The sequence below is a fragment of the Quercus suber genome, unplaced genomic scaffold, assembly GCF_002906115.3.
Source record: "Quercus suber isolate HL8 unplaced genomic scaffold, Cork oak 2.0 scaffold_166, whole genome shotgun sequence".
NCBI lineage: Eukaryota > Viridiplantae > Streptophyta > Magnoliopsida > Fagales > Fagaceae > Quercus > Quercus suber.
In genome coordinates, this window is record NW_027069627.1 from 574674 (window position 1) to 587418 (window position 12745).

The 12745-nt window shown below is 33.4% G+C and overlaps 1 protein-coding gene and 2 long non-coding RNA genes across 3 annotated transcripts; all 3 read left to right on the forward strand.

Annotated features, from left to right (window-relative positions):
- Positions 1–4275: 4275 nt before the first annotated feature.
- On the forward strand, positions 4276–5698 carry LOC112017992 (uncharacterized). The gene is made up of 2 exons (XR_002883576.2): positions 4276–4799; positions 5224–5698. It is a non-coding gene; the product is annotated as an uncharacterized LOC112017992 (long non-coding RNA).
- Positions 5699–7606: 1908 nt separating this feature from the next.
- LOC136069400 (uncharacterized) lies at positions 7607–9799 on the forward strand. The gene is made up of 2 exons (XR_010630633.1): positions 7607–7734; positions 9210–9799. It is a non-coding gene; the product is annotated as an uncharacterized LOC136069400 (long non-coding RNA).
- A 96-nt stretch (positions 9800–9895) lies between these two features.
- LOC112016642 (arabinogalactan protein 13) lies at positions 9896–10457 on the forward strand. Its single transcript, XM_024049172.2, has one exon. The coding sequence runs from the start codon at positions 9991–9993 to the stop codon at positions 10129–10131; it is 141 nt and encodes a 46-aa protein (XP_023904940.1). The 5' UTR covers positions 9896–9990; the 3' UTR covers positions 10132–10457.
- Positions 10458–12745: the final 2288 nt, after the last annotated feature.

Consider the following 12745-nt stretch of genomic DNA (forward strand, 5'->3'; position numbering starts at 1 on the left):
TACTACTGGTGGTAGCAATAGATTTAAGGTTAAATTTGATTGTAAAATCTTCAATTTTCTATAGTTGATTTACTTTACCTTGAAGATAGTTAGGTCAAATCCTTCCCAAGTTTTTACCTTAAAACAGTTCATTTCATCAGTTTTCCTAAGTCATCATATCGTAATGTTATTTACTTTCTACTACTTTGCATTATATGATTTATTTGTATTTAACCTAAATCTGAATAATTAATCTAAGTAATCACTTGGTTAATATATTAGGTTAAACAAGTTGGTTTAAGGGGGTATAAACGAAAAAACAGAAGTCCATAAAGAGTCTATGCTCAAGTTTGGCTGCAAAGGTTTCCTGTTTAGAACCACTGCATCTCCTTCCTTCAGCATATCTGATCATTAATAGGGGTCAATTCCTTCAGCATATCTGATCATTAATGGGGGTCAATTCCTAGATGATGATAAGGGTCAACATTTTAGAACATTTCATGAACTTCAACAGTGGTGGAAATGTTTTGCCTGTGAATCTACGTGTTATAAGTACAAACACTACGAGAGAGAGAGAGAGAGAGAGAGAGAGAGAGAGAGAGAGAGAGAGAGAGAGAGAGAGAGAGTGGGTCTTGGCAACATTCGAAATTTTCTTATTTTGTGGGCTAGCATAGTAATTTGCGTATTCAATAAAACCTTGCATTGGTTGGAGTGTATTTTAGTATTTCACTGAGTTATTTGATAAACCCAATAGTGGATAGTGACCACATGTTAATATTGGGTTATTTTAATGCAACTTAGACAATTTTGTTGTAATGAATTTTGTTTGGTTATAATTTATAAATGCCCCTTATTGGGAGAAAATTATTGAAACTCCGAAAGGCAGGAGTATCATAAATACATACTTTTCCCTCTCACGTAAATTGTAAATCTCACCAAAAATTTAATTAGTGAGACCTATACTTATGAGAAATGGGAGAGTACGCATTTATGGTACTTTAGGAGTACTGAATAATTACCCCCTTATTAGGATAGACTTGTGTTTTGATTTCTCTAGTAATGGAAATGTCATTATTCTCTACTTGTTCAAATATTTGTTATGGTTCAAATTACACAATTTTGCAACTTTAAGTAATATTATATTAGCTAAGAAATTGTTATGGATTAAAATTTTGGAAATCCAATATAGTTAGATTATATATTCTCTATGTCATCCATTAAATGTTTAAATTTCAAAAAAAAGAAAAGAAAAGAATTTTAAAACTATGCATAAAACATGAATTTATAAATCAAATAGTAAATAAAATCATATTTGCACCAAATTTGGCATGCATGTTAAGAATATAAGTAGCATATAATCCAACGTAGGATTTTCTAAGTATTAATTTAATATAAAGTTTTTTTTTTTTAATGATTAGCTCAACTGGTATAGTCTCTTATGGTTGAATAATTAGAAATTTGGAGTTCAATTCCCACCTACACCAAAACCGATTGGAGTTTTAGTCTAATGATAAAGAGCTATTATCAATTGTGGACGTCATAGGTTGAAACAATCTCAAAAAATTAAAAAAGTTATTAATTTGTATAACTTTGCTTAAAGTTATACCTAGTATAATTAACTTGGACCCAACTATAATTGGTATAACTTTTTGTGTTACACTTTATACTCCACCAATCATGATTTGAGATATCTTTTATTTTTTAACATTAAGAGTTTGTTTGGAATCTGCTTATTTTGCTAAAACTGAAAACTTTTTGCTGAAAGTACTGTAGATAAAAGTAAAAGTTAACTAAAATAGTACAGTAAGATCCATGAATAGTATCAAAAAAGTGCAGTGAGACTCATGAATAGTATCAAAAATAAGCCAAATAGTAAAATAAATTGGAAAAATAAATCATACCAAACGGACACTAAATGAATACATAGCAAGTTTTAACATTTTGCCATCTCAAAAGTCTATTTTGGGCTTTCATAGGTGCAGAATTTTTTATAGCTTTCTTTTTTTAGGATGGGGGTTCTCAAGAAAAGGTCGACCTTCTTGTTGTTTCTTTATTATTGTTTACCCTTGCTAGAATAACAAAGTTTTAGAGCCTGTTTGGTAAGAGATTTTCAGTAATATTGTTTAAGTTTTATGAAAATACGTGTGAGTAAAAAAATGTGTAAAAATACATATTGTAGTATTTAAACAATAATTTTTGTTATTTAAATATTATTACCAAACGGGCCTTAATTACTCAAATAAAAGAGATAAGAGATACAATTTTTCCTTTTACAATACCCGTAGGCCCTGTACAACCCATGGAGGAAAGGCCCGCAAAAACGATATTCCATAAATGCATCTTGATAAAGCCCATTTCGTAATACCATGGACTGCACCATTTGCATGTCATCTAACCCACATCCTTGCGTAGAGTCCTTATGTCATCGAACAGATCAGTCTCCATGCAGATTTGGAGTAAGTGGTTTCGTTATTCGTAATGTAACATTACTAGATTGCCCACGTATGCATGTAATGCATCACATATTCACATCTCTAGTAAATTGTCTATCATCATCACTCATCCCTGTATTGCTAAGGTTTGCTGAGCTTGTCATTGCATGACTAGCCTAAAGAAATCAAAGCATAAGGTAGATCCCAGCCTAATTAAGCAGAAATACTATTTTTAATTTTCTGGTGGTCCAAAAAGTCTAGAAGTCTAGAGTTTAAATTGATATAATTTTAAAAGTTCGTGATTTGATTTAAACTTAACAAAATTATATGATTTAATATGTCACCCAAAAATAGTTTACAATGTAATTTATTCTTTTTACATATAGCCATATTTATCCTGAAAATTATAATATTGACTTTTGTTATATACACATACTTTTTATATAACTTATTTTGTTAAAATACAAAAACAAAAACAAAGAGTTGTCAATATGTGAACTATAATTATTGCAATTGAAAGAGAAAGAAATTCATTAACACTCTAATCTCGGAAAAAATACACCCTATTTTGGATGTATGTTTATTCCCCTTCACAGTTGATGGATGGATCCATCAACTTATAAGAAAGAGGGAGCATATACCTAAAACAAGATATACTTCCTCACGTATAGGACATTGATGGTTATTATTATTATTATTATTATTATAGGACGTGGATTTTGTCTATTAATGTTGTGGAAAAGTGACACATATGTCCCATTGGAGCTTTTAAGCTTAAGTTAATTTCTGTCCCATTATCAATTAATTTATTATCCTTCGTCACATGTAGGACTAACAAAAAAGCCAAATTTGACTTGTCATAAGACAAGGTTTGCTAGAGACAGCAAGTTTTGTCATCAGGTTTCACTTTGTCATTGGATAAGCTTCCATTGGGTATTTCAACGGGCTGTTTGAGAAACCTAAAAAACGGATACTATCAACTAAGTAGAAAACTAGGCAGTATGAGTTTTCTGTTGCTGAAGTGTACAGGCTCAATTTTGAAGGTTAACTTTTGATTTCATGAATCATAATAGTGTACTAACTGCAAAGTATTATGTCAATGTCATTTTAAATGATGTAAAACACTTTTAAATTTATAATATTTAATATGAATCATAAAATTAATTTATTTTAAATGAAAAAAGAAACAAAATAAATCTAAAAATCATATAATATTATAATAGTAGCTAAAATGGTCAGCACATTCTAGTATTTTTAACGAAAACATTTAAGATGCATATCCCTTTTCTATGTAATTATCAAATTATTAAAAATAAAAATAATGATATGAGGATTGCTTTGGTTCTAATTAATAATTTATTAATTAATATATATAAAAAAAATAGTCTCCTTTTTCTTACTTTCTATTTTGTCTCCAGTCTCTACTATTAAACAGTAAAATGGTTTTTTTCATCGTTTCAATCTTTAATTCTCCTACTTTGATGTATAATAGATTATAGACAGCTCTATATATGCTTACGTAACCCAATTAAATTTTACAAATGTATGGTTATTCCAAAAGATGAAAACTGTTGTTTCAACAAAACATGCTAGACAAGTTTTTGTTAAGAGTGTTTGAGTTATGTTACTCAAAATATGATGTTTTTGTTTGGTAATGTTGTTTAAGTATTGTGAAAATATGTGTAAGTAAAAAATTATTGTGGAAATACGTATTGTGATGTTTAAACAACGAAAAATTGTTGTTTAAACAACATAACTAAACAGGTTCTAAATACTAATTTTAGGAGAATTTGACATACCTGCAATACTTTTTTAATTAAATATATTTTTTTATTTTAAATATACAATAACAAATAACCGTAAATATTAACTTCTGATATTACAATTTTTAGTTAAAACAAAAAAAGAGGTTTCAATAAAAATAAAAAACTAAAAAATAAGCTAAGCCCTTTTAGAGAGCTACTACAAGTATCAGTTTTCAAGATTAAAAAACAAAAACAAAAAAAAAAAAAAATGTTGATCAGTGTGATTTTCGTAGAAAAATAGAAATTTTCACTGTGCTGCAATTACTCAACTCCCAGCTTCCCCTCATAAATCCTGCAATTACTTCCCACCTCCCTCCACTGAACAAAATTCATCTCACTTCGTACGGTGCCATCCACCAACGCCCACAGTGCTAAGCTTGACCAAGTACGGGGTTGCTTCCCAACGAAGATCGGCGAGATTTTTTGAAACAGGAGCAGCAGCTTTATTTCATTATCTGATCCACTTTATCTCAAATCAAATAAATCGAGCATCTTAGGCTTAGGCTATATATGGACTTGGGCAGACACAGCCTCCACATCCACTATAATACTGCCCTACTCACCCAAACGAGTTCCTTCGCCTGTAAGTTGTTCACAGTTGCCTCCATCTTCTTCTATTAATTCTACTTAGCTCTCTACTTTTTCTTTAATCCCTAATTGGCAGCCACTTCTTTATTACTGTAAACAAAAAAACAAAACCCACTAGACATTCTAATTGTTTTTATTATTCTCCCTGTTCTTTCATGCTTTTGGTTACTCAAGTTTTCCCTTCTACCTAAATTTTTCGTTCTAAAACAAAACTTATGTAATTAAAAATTAATCAGTAACATGTGTACTCTTTTTTTTTAAGGCACTCGGACCTGAATAAAAATGAGAATAAATGTAGTTTTTTTAAAAATTTTTTTTTTTTTAATGTCAGCTATGCTGACATTTATGGTGCCAATATTTGGCTGTTCTTCTACTTTTTTTTTTTTTTTACTACTTATTAGTTTCTTTTACATTATCAGTTGCCCATATAGTTGAGATTCAGTCATGTCCGAAGATGATTCAGATCACGATCTAAGCGACGAAACCGTTGAGTCCATTTGGGAGGGTGATATGTTCTCAATGGCCAAGGCAGTCAATATTCTTAACTCTATTGAAGACATAGACGATTTGACCCTCTTCAAGGTCATTGAGGAACTCGTTAATCCCGAATCTAGGTCCGCTTTCATTTTGATGACGCCGGACAAGAGAAGGGGTTGGATGGATTGGGTTAGTGGTAAAATGTAGGGGCAGGTTTGGACTGCATTATGTTTATGTGGGTTGCATCTTTTGTATATTTTGTTTATGCGTTATGCTTAATTACTACTCCCACCACTAGAATCATATTTTTGTGCTCTTTGGTGTGTGGTTTAGTGGGATGGCGTGCAGCTTTGTACTAGAACAATGTTGGATATCTTTAAACATGTTTATTTAATGTTGAAGATGGAATTACATTCATTTGTGGAGTGTTAATTTGTGGGGAATTCCCAATCCCAATATCTTAATCTTTGAATTTGAGAAGTGGGCTACCCATCCATTGAGGATGGGGGTGCCCCTTAACCTAAAGGCAAGGGGCGTGCTGAATATTTGCTACATGGTAGACAAATCAAACTACTAAGCACATCTCATCTAGCTAATCTCAACATACATTCAACCACTTTAATGCCCCTAATTCGGTTACAAGCTTTTAATGCCCCTAACTCGGTTACAAGCTTACGTTACTAAGCTCGGCGGTATTTGTGGAGTGTAATGTGTGCTGCTTTCAGTTATTATATCTGCCTGAGTTTTTTGCAGCACTTAATCAAGTAGCAGATCTAACTGACATATATGCATGTCAGTATATATATGTTTTAAATCGTAGGGAAGCAGATTATCACTTTTTAGATCAACTTGCTTGGGTTACTTTGGCATCTCAATTTTTTTTTTTTTTTTCTCTCAGCAGCTTCAATCTCATCTAGCTAATCTCAACATACATTCAACCACTTTAATGCCCCTAATTCGGTTACAAGCTTTTAATGCCCCTAACTCGGTTACAAGCTTACGTTACTAAGCTCGGCGGTATTTGTGGAGTGTAATGTGTGCTGCTTTCAGTTATTATATCTGCCTGAGTTTTTTGCAGCACTTAATCAAGTAGCAGATCTAACTGACATATATGCATGTCAGTATATATATGTTTTAAATCGTAGGGAAGCAGATTATCACTTTTTAGATCAACTTGCTTGGGTTACTTTGGCATCTCAATTTTTTTTTTTTTTTTCTCTCAGCAGCTTCATCATTTTAGCATTTCTTTTTGTTTATGGTTCTGTATGCTATAACACAGGTTCTTATAATTGAAAAGATTTTATTGATTCTGACCGGCAGAAACTTGGAGAAAGTACAGTTTAGGCTGGCTTTGCTGCACAAGTTTGATAGAGACTGAGTCTAATTTTAAATGTGTTGTAATTGAATTCAGGTTCAGAAGCACAAGCAGTACATCTAATTCCTTCTGCATATATATCTCACTATTAACAAGGGTCAAATCTCAGATTTTAAAGGAGCTCATGGAATTCAACAGTGGTGGAATCCTTATTTTACCTGTCAAATTGTCAATCTATATTCTATCAGTACAACCAGCATTGAGGGAAGCAGCTAAGATTGTAAACAGGCCCAAAACACTACCCAATACAGTAGCCGAAGTCCGTGGCAAATGAGACTTGGTAAAAGCTTTTGTCTGACCCAAACTTGGAAAAAGTTGTATCACTATACAGTCTATACTTTTTTTTTTTTTTTTTTGGTATAAATGGAAATTTATAAAACACTAAACAGCAGGAAAAGGAACAGGACACACCCTGTTAACAGCCCTGCCAATGGCATCAGCCTCCAAGCAGCAAAATAAGTCCACAGGCGGACTGTTGAATACAACGAATTCATTATCAAGTAAAGTGCCTAGTCTAGCCAATGCGTCAGCGCATTTGTTAGGGCCCGTTTGGTCCTAGTTTTTAAAAATTGTTGTTTAAAACAATGTGAAAATTGTAGTTTAAAAAGTGTTGTTGAAAAACGTATTTTCAGTGTAAATAAAAATAAAAATGTGTTTGGTATCAAAGTTTAAACAATATATTTCAGTGCTCAAAAAATATAAAATATGTGTTTGGTAGTTGTGTTTTAAGTGATAAAAAAAGCTGACCACAGTACTTAATATCATTTTTTTAATCAAGAGAGAGAACGTCCATCAAATACAAGTTAGAGCTCTCTTTCCTTCTTCAGCCGTTCTCTCTCTGAGAGCAGAAACCCACGCAGTCCTGATCTCCATCGACGCCGAAGAAGATCCACGGCTGGGCTTGACATTCCTCAGATCTCGTCTCCACTGTCAACGCTCCAAGACCCAATTTTTTTTTTTTTTTGTTTTGCTCACCAATCGGGAAAAACCCCCAATTTCTCTGTTCTTTGTTAGCTGTTGAGACAATATTTGATTTACAATCCAAACATACACGCCCTCCATTCTCGAAATCTTTTAGGTACATTCTCTAAAGCTTTTTCTGTTGAAACAATGTTTGATTTACAACCCATTCGATTTGTCCTTTTTCCTAACACTATGTGTGGTTGCCGAGAAAGCCGATTATTAGCTTCATTTTACTGTTTTTTTTAGTTGATTGGGGTTAGTTTAATTATTCATGAATTTAAGCTTTGTGAATATGATGATTTTGTGGTCGGTTTGACTGAATTTCGTTAGTGATTTTTTACTGTTATTTTTAGTTGATTGGGTTTAGTTAAATATTCATGAATTTAAGCTTGGTGAATTTGATGATTTTGTGGTTGGTTTGACTGAACCTCGTTAGTGAATTTTTACTATTACTTTTACTTGATTGGGTTTAGTTTAATTATTCATGAATTTTAGCTAGGTGAATTTGATGATTTCGGTCGTCGGTTTGACTGAATTTCGTTGAATTCAATTTGGATATGATGGATATAATGTGGTGCTGTTCAGGCCAATTCCTCAATTACAGAAATGAACAGAAAGGTTCTTGTCTCTCTCTCTCTCTCTAATTGAGGAAAATTCAATATTGGTCTAACAACATTATTGATCAATGTTATATTTTCTGCATTATTATTTGATTTTAAGCTTGAATTATGTTTAACTTTCTAATGCTCCTATTCTGCTATTGTTATGCTAACTTACCAGTTAATAATGTGTCGTACATCATAGTTATTGAACCTTTTAGTTTCTATTAAAATGAACATTATTTTGCTAAGGACAATAATTTGAAGACGATGCAGTAACGATTTTTTTTTTTCAGATTCTAACCTGACCAGCTTAGATGAAAGTAGCTTAGATGAAATTGTGTAAATTGAGAAACAGGAACTAATTTTTGACTGCCAGCTTTTTTACCACCTAGACAGAAATTACTTTTCTTGCTAAATCTTGTATGATGCACACTGACTCAGGAAGGCAACAGACACATTCCATTTCGGACACCACTAGATGAATTAATTTGTGAAGTCTGCAACCATTTAACTTGAACTAGCATATTTTTTGCCACTTGCATAACTAAGAGAACTATGTAATGTGCATATATATGGAGGAATCTAGAGTATGCTGGTTTTGTCCTGATTTCCTAATCTTATGTCTGATAAATAACCCCTTATGGGATGCAATTGGATTGTGAGGTGCAATTTACAAACTTATGATTTGAACCTTTTCCATGCTTTACTAATTATTCATAGATGTTATTATTGTGACATTATTTTGATTTGCAAATATCTCCAAAAATCTATAATAATAGTCTGTTCTGGTTCTGTCAATGATGGTTCTGTAATAAAAAAATTTGACAGTTTGCATTACTCTTGCACCGAAAGTAGAAAACAGTTATAGGAAATTGCATAGCCATATGAGGGTCTACTTGGATATGTTGCTATGTTTTTGTTGCACGAAATGATAGCTGTATCAAAACAGTAATGTGTAAGTGAGTAGGTTTATGGCTTCTTCTCGCAGATGTCGGACACAATGCATGAGGATATTGACGATGGCCTTCGGTTCCGAAATTGCAACTGTTTCTGTGGCTTGAGAGCAAGCGTGAGGATTTCGGATAAACGAAATGATAACCGGTACAGGTTATTTCAATGCTGCCCAAAGGAAAAATGTGGGTTTTTTCAATGGTGTATTTCCTTGAAGACCCCATTGTCATATGCGGAGGATTTCCAGCTACTGCAAGAAGAGTTATGTGTATTGCGAGAGGAATTGAGGGTCATGCATGACAAGGTCCACCCCTTAGAGCAGACAAAAAGAAGGGTCCAAATAATGTTCATTGGATGGTGTTTGTTATGCACCACTCTTGTACTACTGCTAACTATGACAATGGTCTAAACCAAACTGTTACGATAATGTCCTGTAACCATATTATCTTATTATAAATTACTAACTCCTCATGAACTTGATGTACTGTGTACTATTTTTGGACGATCTTGAGTCATCCATTTTGCTAGTGCTAGGTATATGTATGGGAATGACTCTTGAACAATACAACTGTATGTTATTGGCTTAATAGTAGTTTGACAATAGTATGTTATTGTCGCATTCCTCTAGCTTTTCTTTTGCTTACATTCATAACTGTACCAGCACAATTGCCCTTTGTTTTACACTGCTTCTCTACCATTCCTCTTTTGCTAAAAGAGAACCCATTTCCAAGGAGGAATTGTAGTGGTTCTCTCTCTGTAGAAGCTAAAAAAAAGCATTCTTTTTCTTTTCTTTTTTCCTAACACAGCATTTTAGAGAAATGGAGGCAATGAAGTTGAAGTTCTTTGTGGCATTGATGGTGGTTTTGATGGCCATCTCTTCTGTGCAAAAGGCTGCTGCAATCTTTGTGCCCACTTTCTTTGCATCTCTTGTTGCTTTGGCTTTTGGGTTGGTCTTCTGAGCGAGCTAGCTAGCTACAATGGGTCAATTCCAATGACCCACATAGAGAGACAGCATGATGATTTCATTTCAATCCCAACCCAATTTTCGTTCTTGCTAAATTCATTTTGTGTTTAGAGTTTTTTCATGACTATATGAGAGAGTGAGAAAGGAGGTAACTGGGTTGGGCTTTTTATTTCATTATTTTTGGGAGGTTCAGGCTAAGTTAATTATTGTTGAATATGTTAAGAGGGGATTTCTTTGGTTGTGACTTGTGGTTGCTGCGTTATTTGGTGGTATTGTAATCTAGATTTTATTTAATTGTGTGATTTCTTCATGTTCCTCTCATTTGTATTTGTGATCTCATTTGATGTAATAAATTCTATTCTTGTATTATATTACACTTATGAAACTTTCTTATTTTATAGCACTAGTTTTGAATTGGATAATGATTTGAGACTCACAAGTTACTGTTCCCCTACCCCCAAAAAAAAATTCTGTCAGCATTAATGTTTTTTTCCGAATGTAATGTTAAATTACATGTCTAATTTAAGACATAGATCACTCTTGAGTTCTACGTTCAGCTTTTTATTATTTTTATTTTTTAAAGCTTCTTAGCTATATTTCTCCCAAAAGAAAAAAACCAAAAAAGCTATAGACTATTCGGTATGATTAAGGTTGCATTCACTAAGACTATTGCAACTAAATTTTAAATTCTAGTAGCTGGAAAATCAATATGACGTGGCCCTTTGTAAAATAAGGAATTTTCTCAAATTTTAAAGATAATTTACTTACCGGCCCCTAGAATTTTGAAACAAAATATATATCAGTGCTTCAATCTTAAAGTAGTTCCAGAATAAACCAAAAAAAAAAAAAAAACTGTTGATTTGATTCATTTGAATGAATCAAAACAAAAATAGAATCTGGCCCATATATAGCTCCTCCAAAACAAGGACATTACAAGCAACAAGATAGTTTGAATAAATTCACAATATCACAATCTTCTGACATCAATTTATAACTCTAACAATCTTCTGACATCAATTTATTGACAATCACTTAAAAGCAGTTGGGAAAAAAATTTATGAACATTAACTTTTGTAGATTTATTGTAATCTTAGTGATGAGCCATGGCTGGGCAGATTCTGAATGGATTTTGTGTGGCTGTGTTGATGAACGACGGTAATTGTGGGGTTTGAAATTGTTTTGCTATTATTAATGTCCTAAGCACAGCCCAGAGGCATGTGAATTCAGAAAAGAGGGTGCTCCAACTTCCAAGTGGAGCCTAACTTTTTGAATAACAAAATACAAATAACATGAAGTATCACTGAAGCATTTACTATTAAATTATGCAAGTAAAAAGAGGTCTCAATGGTTGGGGACTTTTATGAACACACTTTTATAAACATACTTTTATAAACACACAATCCCTTTCTTCCAAAGCCTACAATAGATACCAATGGTTGGGGACTCTGCAGGTTGGACCACCATTGGTAACATAAACTACAACAGCAAACATAGCATAATGTCATTGTCTAATGCCTCCATAACCAACATCTATTTTTGTCACAACATATTCTTCAACAAAAACAATGTTCAAACTTAAAATAGAGTTTGAATAGTGCAACATCCACATTTTTAAGAGTCTATTCCCAAAAAGCTCAATCATGGTTACCTATGTAATCTGCCCACATAGCAGCTGTTATCGCATCACGATACTCTGACATCTCTCGTTGTGCCCGAGAATTAAAAGCTTCTTCAGTGCCTCCACTACCTACGCGTGCAGCTCCCGCTAAGGTTGCGTCGCTGTTACGCACAAATGATCCTTCCCACACATGGAACATTTCATCCGCCCGGTTATACATGCGGATAAAGTTGTGAAGTGCACAGCAAGCGGTCACAATTAGTCGTTGTCTAGAGAGAGAGAAGGAGTGCATTTCATTCAGGATCGGGAACCTCGCCTTCAACACTCCAAAGCATCGTTCAATCACCATCCGCAATGACGAATGCCTATAATTGAACAACTCTTGTGGGGTAGTAGGTTGCCGGTTCGCACCCCGAAACTCTTGGGCATGGTAGCGTGTGGACTTGTGTGGAGGGAGGAATGCACTGCCGATTGCGTACCCCGAGTCCACGAGGTAGTACGATCCTGCAATAAGAGAAAATCTGAGGAGCTTCGTATGTATGAAGGCATGCATAATTTCTTCCAAACCCAACAGCGGTTTTCATGATTTCTAAAGGACCAACACTAAATACAGAGATGGCTATGCAAATCTTAAGATGGAAAAATGCTATATATAAAGTGATGACCCTTTAATCAAGAAGAACAAATGACTATATCAAAATTGGAATTATTGAATCTAGATCAATCAATCTGTCGCCTAACTATGACAATTGAAATGGTAAAATGTATTTGTACTTTATAGTGTTTTTGGCATGGTCATGCCATTCCTAATTACAAAGACACACTGTCAGAAATTTCAAAAGGGTTTGCATTTGCAGTATGACTAATCAATAGAATTAGTGTAAGGAAACAAATAGCCCATATCTTATTAACTTTCCATGGATTGTTCCTCTTTCAAAAGCACAAATTTACTTAACATAACTGTTTATAAGGAAATGAATACAAGGGCAGC